This window comes from Mytilus californianus, unplaced genomic scaffold, assembly GCF_021869535.1.
Source record: "Mytilus californianus isolate M0D057914Y unplaced genomic scaffold, xbMytCali1.0.p SCAF_3, whole genome shotgun sequence".
Taxonomy (NCBI): Eukaryota; Metazoa; Mollusca; class Bivalvia; order Mytilida; family Mytilidae; genus Mytilus; species Mytilus californianus.
The window spans coordinates 120,332,376-120,349,633 of record NW_026262679.1 but is presented as its reverse complement, the minus strand read 5'-3'; the positions used below and the strand labels follow the sequence as shown (position 1 = coordinate 120,349,633).

General features: G+C 31.9%; 2 protein-coding genes across 2 annotated transcripts in view; both read right to left on the bottom strand.

The window, feature by feature from the left end:
* Positions 1 to 17,258, bottom strand: part of LOC127735977 (MMS19 nucleotide excision repair protein homolog) — a 168,239-nt gene that overhangs the window by 79,747 nt on the left and 71,234 nt on the right. The window lies entirely within an intron of this gene.
* On the bottom strand, positions 1,549 to 9,551 carry LOC127735993 (beta-1,3-galactosyltransferase 5-like). Its single transcript, XM_052246491.1, has 2 exons — positions 9,432 to 9,551; positions 1,549 to 3,338 (listed from the first exon to the last, which is right to left on the bottom strand). Exon 2 carries the CDS (start codon positions 3,091 to 3,093, stop codon positions 2,044 to 2,046), a length of 1,050 nt encoding a protein of 349 aa, XP_052102451.1. The 5' UTR covers positions 3,094 to 3,338; positions 9,432 to 9,551; the 3' UTR covers positions 1,549 to 2,043.

The window sequence follows — 17,258 nt, the reverse complement described above, 5'->3', positions numbered from 1 at the left end:
CCCTAATGCGACTCAAGTTGAGGAACACAAAGTTGTGCGTAAATAAAAAATCTCTGTGTAGTGATATTGGACATGTTTTTATTTCTAACATGTGACTGAGCTTAACCATTTGTGTTGATTTAAAAAGTAGAGGACCATAGAATAAATGTGTAAAATCTATGTAGTTATTAAATGTATGCAAAGCATTAAATTTTCAAAGAACTCATTGTGTGAAAAAAAGGAATTTTTTACCACCAGGAGCCGCATCACGAAAGGATTTTCTGGGTGTACGAAAATAATGAATCACACTTCGTACCCCGAAAATTTAACCACATATGTGAAATGTCTCAGCTTCGAAATGAGCCATTATGCATATCCAAGTTTACGATATGGACTGTACTACAGAGGAAAACGTTAACATTACCGCCTATGTAAAATCAATTAAGCATATTGCCCCATTTGAATACATTGTAGTAATGAATATCAAAGTTTCTAATAAAATTCCTTTCTTTTTTATATTCACACATCATGTCAATACAATTATTACTCAAATGAACCATTATTATTATTGTCTTATTATTTTATTGTTCAGTTGGTTATTATGAATAAGAAGATTGTCATTAATATGCCCTTCAAATGGTACCTTGATTGGCTAGTAAAATAATTTTATCTGTTATCAGACTTACGTTTTTAATTAATCTTTCAAACCAAGAGCCTCGCATTGTAAATTTGAAATCATAAATAAATGCGTTTCATTTGTCCTTCTAAAATCACAAATCCAGTCTCGAATTTCTTTATTGTGTCATCACTGAATTCTAACTTGCCATATGAGCAGATTGACAAGTGCTACTAGTGGTGCAGACTATGCTTATCCTTACTTCCAGAACGTATGCGACCACTCCTTGTTTTTTGTGGGGTTTGTATTTCTCAGTTTTAGTTTTCTGTGAAGTGTTTTATGGACGGGTGTTGTGTCTTTTCGTCCTTTTTGTTTGTTTTTTGCCTTGATTTCTTTTTTACTTTTCTTGCCCTTTTGGTAGTTTTTGCTTTTTGTTGATGGAAATGATTCAGATCATACATTTTGTTTTAGTTTCGTTAAAGTTAATTTTGATAGATAACATTTTAGACACATAACTTAGCAAAACATTACATAAACATACTGTATAGACAATAATGTATTGTTGTTGACTGTATATTGATACTAATTAGATATGTTTTAAGGTTGTTTCACTTGGTTGCTGTCTACCTGACTTAGACAAATACAATAATGGGGTATAATTGCTTTAATCCCCTTAAAATGAATGCAAGATGTTCGAGTAAATATAACAATGTTAAAGTATGGCAAAGTTAGTTAAAGTAAAATAATACTAGTACACAACATTTAACCAACTAAAAACTGCCTTCCATTGTGCATTTAAAACGGATTAATTGGTATGTATTTAAAAAAAAACCTTTCTGTTGGCCATGCTTTGTCTGTTTAGAGGTTTTCTTCAACTAATAGTTTTCATAATATCAGTTTACATTATACAACAAGACACTATAGATTGCCCTGGCAATAATTTTCTGACTCAATAAGCCTTTGCACGATTTATTAATTGTCAAAACAAGTAAATGGTAAAAAGATGGTGCCAATTCAAAATGTTAATTCAATTAGATTTATGTTGATATTTCTCATTTGTCAAATAACATTAAATGTATGGCGCGCATTTCGATAATAAATGTCTTCAGTGATGCTCGAATATTTGAAAAGCCAAAAAAAAATTAAGAGCCAAAAAACCAAAACGGACAAAAAGTATTGCAAAAGCCGAAGGTTCCTTACATTTTTCCGGATTTTTGTACTATATTGACAAAAAGCCAGGCTTCAAATTAGACTTATGAAATGTGAGTTTCAGATCATTAAACTTGAACACTTTCTGATTAACTTTGTGAAATGTATGTTCCTCTCTAAAATGTATGTTTGGATAAAATATGATCAAAATTGTTTTTTCTGTAATTTTTTTTTTTATTTTCCAAAAAAATTAATTTTCAAATTTTTAGATGAATTCAACTAGTGATCACGAAAGTCACTTACTTGCATTTACACAGACGGTTTTGTGTAAAGTTTGATATTGTTTTCCACATAATATATGGATGACTAGCATTCTTAATATTATTAATGTAAAATAAATGGCATGGTTTGTCTTTCAAACTTGCTCTCAAATCTTTTATATAACATTTCGGATGAACTATTTGTATACGTGAAATCCAGGGTAAAAATCCACCACCATAGACATCTTCTAGCCAAAAAAAAGGCATAATTGTTGTCGCCTCATACATCCCTCTTATAACGTCAGCGGACATAATAGAGGAAGGTCCTGCACAATAAGGAGGAAACGTTGCAAACTGATATTCAGACAGAGACATATACCATTTAGAACGACGATCACGATATGGTCTCGCCTCTATAAGATAAAAACATTCTAAAACCTTTGTTTTGTTTATTTTTTTGCTGAGATAAGGAATTAGAAATGGAATGTTAATGGTGATATCATCGTCAATTTTTACGACATAAGTCACATTGTTGCAGAATCTATTAACCCAGAACAAACTAAACACTCTTTTATATGTTAAATTTCTGTAGCTGTCTATAAAATTTCCTTGTATAAGGTCTCTGTATTCGACACTTTCCTGTTCAATGTCCATTTGCTGAGTATCATTCGCGGTTTGCCCAAGAACAAAGACATATTCAATATGTTTATTGTCAAATTTTGAAATAGATCCAAATGTATTCCTTATAACTTGACGTTCGTCGAATTTGTATGTTGCTGAAAAAACAAAAACTAGCAAAAATACATGTTTTTCTGTACACTTTGAACCGGTATAAAGTAACGAACTATATCGATGTTTGTGAATGAGAGGATCCACCAGTTTATCAGTTGATACGTTCATATAAAGAAGTTGAAAATCCGTTGAGATATTCCGTCCGTTGTATGTTATGATCTCCTTGCTTCTGTTTGATAATTTCGTCTGTTTTTTTAATCTTTGCATTTTCCGCTGATTTCTGGGATAGTTGTTTATTAAAATCCATACCAGTATTACAAAGAAAATGTCACACAGTATGGTTTTCCTTAATTTCATAACTTAGATTGGTGCTCTATGTATTAAACACTGGAGTCATTAACGTAGATCAGTGCTTTATAGACAAACTGGATTCTCTAAACGTGTAACAGTTGGTGATATTGTATGTACAACATTTATCAGCTCAAACTGTTCCGGGCACATTAGAATTGAACGCAATTTTAACTATACCTGTTTTTGTAGATCCTGTATTCATTAATGTAATTATTAGATTCCATATCGATTGTGTTGTAATAGTTTAATTTCTGAAATAACAAATGAGGGTTTTTATTTCATGAGGTTTATATATAAAGATTAAAGATTGAACTTTGAAAAAAATATGAAAACAAGGTATGTTAAGGCAACTTTTTGGCCGCTTGAATTCGAAAAAATAAAGAGTATTATAAATCTAACAAACAACATTCTATTTAGATGAATTTTGCATTTTTTAGTTTTCTCCTAGTCATATGACTTTTCATGCGTTTATGTTTATACATTCCTAGCTTACAAACTTGAGGGTTTGAACGTTACTGACCATCAACGTAAATCCAGAAGAGAGGTTTCGGACGCACTAAATTATAAGGATTTTTTTTCATTTTCGAACAGTGAGACGATACCACTGGTGGTTGAATTAAATTCCCCGAGGGTATCATCAACTCAGTAGTCAGTACTTCTAAAATCAATCGTTGATAACTAAGGTTCCATCTCCCTCAAGCAAAGATGGTCTTATATCAATTTTTCTTTTTGTTAGGTCATTTGTTGTCAAATAGTGCTCACGTATTTACGTCTCACAGTTCCTGGCTTCCGGGATTTGAGCACTTCTGATGACGGTAAATCCCGAAAAACGCCTTTGGATGCACGTAATTAAACAAGTGTTATTTTTATTTACTTACACTACCTTGGTACTCGAATATTTTTAACATACTTTTCTTATATTGTCCTTTGGTAAAAAAAAATTCTAAAGAAACTTGAGTTCCAACTCATTCAGGCAAAGTTGACAATGAATTTGACAATTTATATAACCCTTTTCGTCATATTGCTTTTAACGTGTTTAGGTCTTAAACATTCTCGTCTTTCATTTTAAATGTTTGGGCTGGAGCGTTCCTAATTAAGGTAAATCCAGAAAAGCGCTTTAAACGGACGAAATTTATAAAGTGTTTATTTTCCATCTACAGATGTTTATGAGACATAAGTCTGCTGGACATCAGTATATTTTTATATTTTATTTTACATACTGGCATCAAGGCTTCACACATTGAGTGAAAAACAGCAAAACACCCTAAATAGCCTTATTTAGAAATCATTGGGTAGAGAAAGTGTGTTAGAAATATAGTAATATATGTGTGACATATATTTTTGGGCAAAACTGTTCATTTTGACAAATAAAAACTATGCTAACAATTCGGCATTTTAGGTCAAATAAGTAAATTTTGACATATTTATAAAGTCAAAGTGAAATCTCAAGTGACCTATCTGTACTAATGTGTCAAGATTATATTAGTCTGTTTATTTATCAATAAAATTAACATTATTTTGAAAGACTTCACTATTTTTGCAAATTTCATACCTCGTCCTTTAAATGAAATAGGAACACAAATAGAAGTGATTTATATGTGTCTAATGTACCACAGTAGGTAATATTCTTTATAAAAGAAAAATACATGTATACCTAGGCAAATAGTCGTTAATGTTATAAATTGGCTACAATCCATTACTTATATGCTTTAGAATTTTCCTCCTGTTGGAATTGTTATTATTCATCACTTTATTGTATGATTTGATATTTTCCCCGTGCTGGAGTTGCTATAATCCATTACTTGATTGTTAGCTGCGAAAACGTAGCTCTATTGTCCTTTGAATTTTTTTTTGCCATAGATCCGCAAATATCAAAATCGTCAAAAGGACCTTAAGAGCTACGTTTTCGCAGCTACTTGATTGTATGCTCAAATATTTTGCCCGTGCTGGAGTTCCTTTAATACATTACTTTGTTGTATGCTTTAATATTTTTCTAGTGCTGGAGTTGTTATAATTCATTACTTTGTTGTGTTCTTTAATATTTTTCCCGTTCTGGAGTTGCTATAGTCCGTTATTGTATTGTATGCTTTCGTAGTTTCCCCGTGCTGGATTGCATGTTCCTACATTTTAGATATACCGTATTTACTGTTAAGATAACAACTTTTATTCCGACAGTACGGGATAGATTTTGGCATTGTTGAAGAACGTGCGGTGACAAATAAGTGCCTATATCCATTTCATTTAAACTTTGGTGGATAGATGTCCCATTGACAATTAGACCACATCTGCTTATTGTCAGACTTCATGTTCACGCTGTCAACAATTTTGTGTACTGTTGGGGTATACAATGCACCCAAATGATATAACCTCTTCATACGTAATTTCCTTCAAAGTTATAATAAATAAAATAATATTCTTTATTTAACGAAGGTAACTCATTTAACAATTACTTGATAATCATCCATGAGGCCTTCAAAAACTTTTATACAATCAGAAAAAATACAAACAAATAAAATACATAATACAGTTAACTATATTAAGCAGCTTAAATATTAATTAAAAACTTATGCAGTTAAAAGAAGAAAAAATACATTAAATTCCGTTATCTTCATTTTGTAAAGTTAAGAATTAAATTGAACATTTGATCTTAAATGTATCTAAATTACTTGTTTCTTTAATATTTTTTGGCAAATTATTCCAGGTAATAAGACAAGAATATTTAAATGTTCTTTTTAAAAAATCAGAATTAGGTCTTGGTCCATGTAGGAGTCCTGATGTTAGCGAATAATTATAAAGATCAATACAAGCAGTAAATTTATCAGATATATAATCAGGTGCTAGACCATTCATACATTTAAACATAAGACAGCTTGAAAATAGTGTATCTTGTAAATATAGTCACCCATTTAAGTTCTTTAAACAATAAAGTTGATGGAAAATCAAAAGAAACAGATAAAATTAACCTCGCAGTGTGTCGTCCCTGATATAAATTTGCGACATTTGAGGACTTGGGTTCAGACTTGTTGCGTCTGGGCGCCATTTCTTAGACATTCGAAATAACTAAAGCTGCATAAATATACTTGTTATAAAGGTTAACAAACGTTTATAAAAGATCTCATCAAGGGTTAAAACATATATTTCTGGATATTATTTACGATTTATCATAATTAATAGCTATTCTTTATTTTCTTTAAGCGAATTATATTGATTCCGTATAAACCGACACTGCGACACGGTTTCGACACAGTTTAGTGTGTCGTATTTCTAATAATGCATATTAAAGCATATACATTATATAAGATCGGATAGATAATTCACTTTCGGGAATTGTATATTATTTGAAATATCTAATCACAGAAGAGAATATTTTATAAGCTCTGAATAGGTCATACGCATAATTTCACCATTATAAGTTGACACACTCTATATATAGTAGTAGTAATAGTAGTATCTCGACACACATATTCAAGTTTCAATAAGAGAACATAGTTCGAAATTCTTAATAAGAAGATAAGTTGCACATTATTACATATTTTGTTTATTATTACTATATGCATGGTTCATAAGACATACTGATACCAGAGCCAATCCATAAGCTACCATCGATCTAAATATGATACCATCAATTTATTTCCGTGCATAATAAATAACTTTCCATTGAAATTGAATAATTTATTGTTAATTGTAAAAAATATCATAATATATTTCACTAATAGTTTATAAATCGTTAACTTATCAAACATCTCTTCATACATGCCATACTTAATCCAACACATTACAACAGTACCGAGAGGCGTTTACAAACAGGAACTAGCAGTTAAGATTACCAATAGGTTTGAGATATTACCAATCCTCCCCTTATAAAACGCCCTCGGTCTGTCGATAGGTACGCTACGTTTCCTTGAGATAGAAGTGTTGTCGTAGAGGAGATTTTCATTGATTACACCTCCCAGGCAGCAGTTCGGACCTGCTTCAATATTAAGAATATTCCTCTACATAAACTAAGATTTATTATATGATTAAGGGGCCTGCTACAATCGATCTTTATAATTTTAGAATCATTGGTTCAAATCCATCAATTCAGGCTGATTCAGTTATGTCCAAATGTTTTAAACATTGTAAAACTTTCTCATTTGTGACAATATATAGTGAAAATTTAACGTCATCGTTTTTTTCCGATTTGACATACTTTATGATTTTCTTTGATTCAAAACATGTGTGAGGATATTGGATAAGCTTCTCAACTACTATGGTAAATTGGTCTATAAGCAGTTAGCAACATCATTTCTGTGTGTAAGGATTTGTCCATCATGTGTTAAAATGTCCAGTTTTGTTATGGAATTCATATCCTTCAAATGCCTCCGTGTAATTTTACAGGTTTTTTTTTATCATTATCTATGGCATCCATAAAATATTTTGCTTTAGCTGAACGAATTAACTGACAAGTTGTATTCCTATATTTTTTTATAATTCTCAGTCTCTTTCTTTTTGTGAAAATAATCCTTTTGGTATTTTGATTTACAAATTTCATCTTTATACCATTCTGGTTGATATTTATTTTTACGCGTCAGGTTACACCAGGGGCATGTTTATCTAAAACATATAAGTAAGTTATAACACATGTCCATTTCTTTGTTTGGATCATTGATTTCATGTATCATATCAAATGGCTGATTTGATAAACAGTGTACGAATACTTCATCATTAAATGTTTTGACGTTTCTGTATTTGGTCTCTAGAAGGGTCAACTACAATATTTGATGAAGACCATGTATTGTATTAAAAGTTTAGAAAGAAGCTGTTTCATGAAATCAATATTAAAGTCGCCCATCACCAATATATATTTATTTTAGATAAGTTATCTACTTTATATCATTTTCAAAGAAGACTATCCATACCCGCCTTGTTTATTTTCCTTATCTGTTCTTTCAATGCTGTAACCTGTGATATTAATCTCATTAGAATCCCGCTTACATGTTTTTTTATATTTAAAAATATCTCACACATGCCAATGATATTTGATCTTAAAGTTGTGCTTCTTAGGTAAAATGTGTTGTATATTATGGCATGTTAATTTTATTCCATTTTCTGAGTGACCATATACATTACCTGTATTTATACTTTTATTTCTTGATGTGCCCCCATGGTATTTTTTTTTCTTTACCGTGTGATTGCTGTGAAATTGATGACAGCATTTTTCAGATTCTTTGCCAGATATAGTTTATAATTTATTACTTGTGGTTTTAATGCGCAGATGTAGCGTAATCGATATCAGGTAAAGAATTACGGTATAATCGGTGCGAGGGCTTCATTAAACGTCTTATGAGATTTTCATCAATGTCGATAACCTGATTGTGACTTTGCCATAAAGAAAAGCAATTAAAGAGCTGATCCTTTGTATTTGTTTTCGTTTTGTGTGTACTCGAAGTGAATTTGCGTTATGCATTGATACATATTGATATAACATTGTAATTTGTTAACATTATATTAAGTTGTTGATTTGCCTGTTGTCCTTGACGCCTTCTCAATTTAATTGTACATTTTGTTGATATTATGCTGTGACTTAATTACAGACATAAAGATAAATATGTTACAGTTGCTTTAATTTATGAAACAAAATGGCACTTTCGCCATTAGATTTGATGCAGTTAAATATTAGCAGAACCTGAACCGAAAACGATAATACTTTGACATCTGACATACTGAAGGCGATCTTGTGGTAACCGTTTTTTAGTAGTCTATGGTTCATATGTAAATATAATTGGAAAGATCTTAAAACGGGTTAATTTTGTAATTTTTCCTCCAATGTAATGAGATTGAAGATACCAGTGCAGAATCATGGGCAACAGTCAAATATGTCATTAATTTATATGTAAATGACTTTTCTAATGAATACGGTAAAATAATTATTTGATATAAAATGTATCTTTCTTAACATTTTCGAATTGAAGGGCTGACTTTGTTACTTCATCATCATTTATACATTGCGTTTTATAAATAAATGCAAAATGTTCCAAGAAACGAAAAAAGTTATATAGAACATTGAACAAAATACATCTACTGTCGATTGTGTAGTTAATATATATTCAATATTAATCATTGTATGACATTTACTTGTTCTTTTGGCCAGGATGTTGTTTGTAAAAGTTTTTCTTCGACTAATGGTTTTTGATTGTCCCCTATTTATGTTCTTTCCCTTTTACTTACCGAATTAACTTAACCATCTTACAATCTCAAATCTGAATATCAGAAGGCAAAGGATGTACAACTACTTGAATACTGAAGCGCTATTTAGCCAAAATGAACTTAAAAAATATAAACAAATCTATAAAAAGCAAACCTACCTGAAGAAGTATATGTTTACGGACAAAATTCAAATGTATTCCAAATAACCCGAGATGGTTCAAATGTTTATGTAGCTGAATAAAAAAGAACAGGAATACTTTGTTCATAGTAATAAGAAGCGTTAATGGGAGGATCTGTAAGTTTATCTGCTTATTTGTTCGTTTAAAAAAAAATCTAGAACAAAAGAAGATGTCCGTGACCCATTTAACGGGCTATTCAATCTTGACATTAAATACTATTTCAATTTAAGATCTTAAAGATAGGTTTTGCGCCTCCCATATTCACTCAATAAACTGGTAATTAATGAAACATATTTTTACGATCAGTCCATTACAAGTTATAGTTGGCATACTGATTTCTATGCAATGCAATAACGATGATCATGTATCAAATTACCCCCACCTAAGCAGCAATATACCAACTTCACCCGAATATGGGATATATATTTCCCCAACTCATTCGGTTTTCAAGAGCTTGCAGCTGCCATTCAGACTTTATAAAACGTCAACAGTGTCTGAGCAGAAAGTTGGTGAACCAATGTTATGTCTAAGAACGTCTATTTTCTAAAACAAGTTCATCGGAAGATACCAAGACCTTGTTGATAAATATTCCCGTAATATGTAAAAAGTAAAATAACAAAAATATAGAACTCCAAGGAAAATTCAAAACGGAAAATCCTTTATCAAATGGCAAAATCAAAAGCTAAAACACATCAAAAGAATGGAAAACAACTGTCATATTCCATATTCCTGACTTGGTACAGGCATTTCCTTATGTAGAAAATGGTAAATTGAACCTGGTCTTATAGCTAGCTAAACCTCTCACTTGTATGACAGTCGCATGGAATTTGCATTATATTGACAACAATGTGTGAGCAAAATAAACAGACATAATAGGTAAAAATGTCAAAATTGGGGTACAACAGTCAACATTTTGTTATAATCTTAATCACTATAAAAACAAATAACTATTATAACGAAAATGACATATAGAAAATCTATAGACTAAGTACATGAGCAAAAATAAAAGACAAGAATACAAAAATGACCATAAGACAATAACACAATGACGGGATGTATAAATATCGAGCCACGCCAAAAGTATATTACCACAAATGGACCAAACATCAAAGGTTAAAAATATACAAAGACAAAAAGAAACCAACACTATAACAGGTAATTAAGATGATAAACAACGTCAGAACCTAGAATCTATACTTCAAGACCATCATGTATTATTTGTGAAATTGATATGGAATATTTATCAACAAAGTCTTGGTTTCCGATGAAATTTTTTTTTTTTTTAAAAGGGACTTCTTTGACATTATGCTGATTCATCAACTTTCTGCTAAGACACTGGTTATGTTTTATAAAGACTGAGTAGCAGCTGCAAGCTATTCAATACCGAATGAGTTGAGAATTGTATATCCCATATGCAGAAGAAGCTGGTATATTGCTGCTAAGGTGTGGGAAATTTATAATTTCAAAATTAAAATCGACTCGTTTGTCATAGATACTGGTACTGAACTGACCGCTTTGAGCTATAAGTCTAAAAAGGAGGCAGAGGAAGCCGTGTCTGTTGTTTCGTTAATATTTTAGTTCTGGAGGATATATTAATGAAACCTAATCAGAAAAGTTAGGATTGGTAATGGAAAGAACATTATCAATATATCATAATGTGAAATGAAATGATCTGGCTTATTTGATATTCTTGTTTTTGACAAGTGTCTGAAGGAACTCCGAATCATATGAAAATAAGAAAAGGTCCTCAAAGAGAGGCGCACAGTTCGTTCCCATAGGAACATCGACAATTTGTTCAAAAAATCTACTGCCAAATTTAACAAATACGTTGTCAATAAGAAACTCCAGCATACTGATCAATTGTTCCTCTGTGTAGCATGTTTTACCTTTTTGTTCACTATTAAGAAAATATGCCGTATTAGTGGAGCGGCGGAGAAGACAGTTTTAGAAATTTAGATTACCTACATACCTCATGGCAGTATAATAGCTCATTGGAAAGCTTAAATCGTATACTTTTTGAAAATATGTGTCGTAAATATAAAAGCTGGTGCCATCATGCTTTCAATGAATGTCAAAGATCATCACTAAAAACATTGCTATTTTCATCTGGAAAACAAAACGCAGATTTTTTCAAAATAAAAAATCTATTCAATGAATTATACCAGTAGTATTCTAAGTTCCGCCTTAGGTGTGTTTTATATTTGCATATGACGTCAGAATAACATATTATTTAACTTTTTCGAAGGTAACACGTTTGATTGAAATTTCAAAGAGAATAACAGATATCAATAGAGTATCAAAAATACGTTGTTGATAAAATCCAACAACATTTGCAGGTCAAATTTCGTCTCTGTTTTCCAGAATTCGACATGTCACTGAATTTTCTTGAAATAAATTCTCAATGTTAGTCTCAATACACGATAATTTTTCAGATAATACAAGAAGCATGAGTTATTGAAGAAAAAACTACTAGTAACTTTCATTCGACGGTACTGTAATGAATGCAAGCGGGATTTATGACAAATTCAAAAAATAAGACATGACCGTTTTCATATACAAAATTTACATACGACATAAACGAGAAACGCCCCAATTTAATTAGAAAATATTTCCTATAAATCATGTTTGTGATATTTCATGTTTCATCAGCTAAGCCGGCTGATATGGCCTGGAAATTGTTACAACTACCTTCTGTTTGACAAAACACAAATCCGTGCAAGAAAGGTTGATTGATTGATTGTTGGTTGCTAAACGTCCAATGGCAAATATTTATTGCATGTTCAGGACGAGAACACATTAACAATAAATATAATAGATAGGTCCTGTAACAGAGGCCGTCCGGGTTGAAGGTCGGGGAAATTTGGACTGCCACTGGAATATGAGGGTTTATTGGATAGAGACAAAAATGTTGCCTTGCAACAGGCCCCCTACGACTCTTTTAACAAAAATCTTACGACTAAACTTGATCATTAGTTATACTGAAATGTTATTTTTAAGCATCTGGTAGAAATGGACAGTCAGAACAAGAACATCAGTATCATCAGAATTGATAAAAATTCTATCCTAACTGTCTCCTACACCAAACATAGCATCGGCGAGAAAAACATGTAAAATTATTGTGGCATCTGCCTCTTCATGGTTACAACGTACAACTCGGACAACTGATAAAACCACCGTCTGTCAGCTTTTGAACAATTTCCGATTTTGCTTTGATGTTATTCGCGGCTTTAAAGGCGTCGCCATTAGAAATGTCGCTTGTAAATACTTGATTTACCTTGTCCTTGTTAAGAAATGAACACTATGGCATTCCTGTAGGGCTTCGTAAGCTTACCATTGAGTTTAAAGTAACTGCAGTAGGTCTTTTTAATGTTATTTGGTAAGAAAGACTGGTATATTTCAACATTGATAAAATAACAATAGTTATTTTGTCACGAATAAAGTTTTTGTCTATAACTTTAACTACCCTTTCAAACGCCAAATCCTACGTAGATTTACCAGTGTATTTTGGTCTTTATGCCAAGCATGTAGTCAAACATGCAGCATGATAGACTGCATTATTGAGCAAATTCTCATGCTCTATTCGATATATGATATCAGCTTGCCTGCTCTAACAGCACCATCATTTTTCTTCCAGCATGGTATGTACTAGTAATGTTTTCACTTTTTATGAGACATTTTCTTGTAAATTATACACTTGATGTATCGAGAGGGTCAACATTACTTTCAACAAACAAAAAAATAAAAAAATCTGGCTTCATATCTGGTGCTTCCTTTTCAGCCGCGCTATACTGATTTCAAATTCTGTTTACTTTGTATAGCTTTTAAAACAAGACCTGTGATACCTATATATGATGGAATCAGTTTATGGATAATAACAGAATTCATTAAATTATTAAATAAATCATCACGTCTCACTGAAGCTGCATTTACCAGACTTTTTTTTCTAGATTATTGTTGCTATACTTAAAATCTAAGCAAATACAACATTGCAGGTTATGTATTTGTCAACTCCAACTTCAGAGCATCTTGGCATCGGACGAAGCCAGTTTTAACGAACCAGTGTAATTGTCCTTTTACCTGATTATACAACAGATCGAACACACCCTGCAATGATTGTCACTTAGACGGTTAAATTCAACAAACACGACTAAGCATCACTACCTACGAACATAAATAAATCGCAAAACTTCGGAAATTCTAAAGTAAACGAGAAATCCGCGTGATAATAACTACAAATGACCAACACAAAATTGCCTATAAATGTGGGCCTATAACTAGGAGCCAGAACAGTGTCGGTTCACATTATGTGTAACTAATTATATTGCTTATTGCTAATTTTCTTCAAAAAGTAAATCGGGTCGATTGAAGTATTATACGATTGCTTATAGTTGTACCTTCAAAATACACATTAATTGCAAGTGCAAATAATGCTAGGTGAAAAACAGTGATTTTTTTGTGGTGTTTTTTTTTCCATAATTTTTATATGCTCTATGCATTAAATATAGGACTAATTAAAACTGCCCTTACAATGTATGAAGTTCATGAGTAACCATATTTACCAATTTAGCTCACAAATCATGTTTAGAAAGTGGTTAACCATGAAATTAATCTTTTGAAACAGCAGTATGGTCTTCAAAAAGTTGGGTAACGTCAGTTAAGGTCGTTTTTAACGTCATTGGCACCACATTTGACATGTACGACAAACATTTTTCTGAAGATGAATAATCGATAGACATTTTAAGATATTAAAATTCCATGAGGTATTTAGGTAATTTAAACTCATTAACTAAGCGTCTTCTTCAACATTCGCCGCTCCACTATATGGTATCTCAAAGCAATACATTTATAGCGTATGCTACCATTTTTATATTGAAAAGCATTGTGGATTATTTCTTTTAGACGATTTTCCAATTTCACATGGGGAATTGTGGTATACAGGGTTGAAAAATCAAAAGTTTTGATAGAATAAATTTCAGAGAAAGATTTTAAAATTACACAGAAGTTCTTTAGAGTTTTTTTTAGAAACCACATAATTATGGTTAATATCACTACGGGATTAAACATAAACCAACGGCAACCACTGAATTATAGAATCCTGACACAGAACAGGCACATAAATAACGTAACGGGGCTATTATAAAAATAAGAAGATGCAATAGTATTTAAACAATCGACTTTTGTTCACTTTTACAAGTATTGGCCGTTCTAAACTATACACATTGAAAGAATTGGTCCTACTTTGTTTCATTAGAAAGAATGGCCAACATACATTCATGCATCATGTCTTGCAGAGGGAAAAATCCGACTTTGTAAAAAAATCACTCTGATTCAAACAAAAAAATCTCTAAACCTGAAATTATCAAGATACTTGGTTTCTTGACCAACAACTTATTTGATAGGTTTGGATGGCGTGTTTGTCAATAAACAAAAACGTCCATTGGAACCAACTGTGCTTTACTTCTTATCGATTTGTTCCTTTATTCATATCAGGCTGACTTCACACATGAGCTTCTGATGAAGAACGAAAGAAACTAGCACTATCCTTTAAATACAATTACTGCTATATAGATGATGTCCTCTCACTTAATAATTCAAAGTAAGTTTGGTGACAGATACAGATAGTTCTGCCTCATAGCTCGATTTCAGTTTCTCAATTGTGAACTTTCCGTTCCTATGTTGCAACATTCCAGCAGCGCCTACATATGGAGTATATATCTCAAAGTTGATACGATATTCCAGAGCTTATATTTACGATCATGATGTCCTTGTTAGAGTGATGCTGCTAACATGAAAGTTATGAAACCACGAGTTTTAAGTAGTGAAGTTGAAATCCTCCCTTCAACAATTTTTCGGACTTCACGAGTTGGTTGAGCGTTATGCAATATCTGTCCCACTGATGACGTCGTAACCGCAATCCCGTCATCTTTCCTCGAATGTGGACTACCGAATAAGACTTATCACCGGGTTTGTACTGACATAAGCAACATGACGGGTGTCACATGTGGAGTAGGACCTGCATACATTTCCGAAACAACCGAGACCCCCCCCCCCCCCCCCCCCCACTTCCCGTTTTTATGGTGGTGTTCGTGTTGCTCAGTCATTACTTTTCTATGTTGTGTTTCGTATCTTTCACCTCTCTTCTATATGACTGCAACTCAACTACACTATTGAAACTAGAAAAGACATCTATTATGTACTTAACAACTAAATAATAACTTTGACTTATTGTATTTAACCATAGATTTAAATATGAACAAACGTAAGTGTAGGGTAAACGTATATCCGTATCAAGGAAATAGCTTTAACCCGACAATTTACTCCAAGTCTTATAAAACACTAGCATCCAGCATGGAGCTTTTGGAGATGAAAAGCAGCGTATTAATTATAAGTAATGGAAAAAACCTAATTTGATAAAAGGTTTGTTCATACACATGTTTGTTGCTCATAGTGTAATGCGAAATGCCAATATCCTCTAAAAATATAAAATGAACTCATGTCTAAATAACAATTATGTAACGAAAACCATTTCATAGCGGAAACAAAATTTATTATACCACCAAAGTACAGAAAAACCGTCCAGATTAAAATTAAAAATACATAATGACATGAATTTTGGTAACTGCACGGTGACCTAAGATTTAGAAAAATATTGATAATACCTATATCAAAACCTGTTCGTAATTTTATTTTAATTGATAACAATTATGATGTGATTGCAAACGTATGCAACTTATATGCATGCTTGTATTTGAAACAGTTTTACAGATATGTATAAACGAATTGATTATCTTAAAATGTAACACTAAATTACTTACATTTACAACAAATGAATTGTTTATATTGTGTTGTTGTTTTTCATATATTATATAAAGCATTTGCACACTTTCAACTGATTCGGTTCTTATACATCTTTGGCTTTCAGATACTCTGCTCTGTGAGCGTTCTTGATGAAGGTAAATCCAGAAAAACGCTTCGGACGCATGAAATTTACAACGTGATATTTGCATTTTTTTAATCGTTCTTTAGAATAAATTGTACTGCATTTTAACTTAACTTCGTTGAAAATCTTTAATATAAATTTAGGTTGAACTACTAGTGTTTCGAAATTTCAATCCACCTCCATTATAGATATCTTCTAACCATAGAAAAGACATTAGTATAATCAAGATACATATTTCTTTTCTGAAAATATGTGCATAATGGAAGAGGGTCTTGAACAATTAGAGAAAAAAGTAAAAAATGGGTATTTAGACTTGAAAGTATACCATTTATTACGACTTCCTCGTCTTTGGGTATAGCACCCATAACAATCAAATATTTCAAAAGGCTCACCCTGTATTTCTTTATGTTATTTATCAGATAAGGAATTAAAATGGAATGTGGATTGTGATATCATTTTCAATTTTTATGACAAAGGTCAAATTTCTACAGAAATTTTTCACTCCAAACAAGTTTTAAAATTAATTCGTTTATATGTTTAGTTTTGTAGCTGTCTAAAAAATATTCTTGTACCATGTCTCTGTATCTTTCGCTTTCCAATTTAGTTCTTTGGCTATTGGGTGCCATTTAAAATTTTGGACCAAGCACAAAAACATACTCAATAAAATTGAGAATGGAAATGGGGAATATGTCAAGGAGATAACAACCCGACCAAAGAGCAGAAAACAGCCGAAGGCCACCAATGGGTCTTTAACACAGCGAGAAAATCCCGCTACCGGAGGCGGTCTTCAGCTGGCCCCTACACAAAAATATGTACTAGTTCAATGAAAATGGACGTCACACTAAACTCCAATAGATATAAAAAGA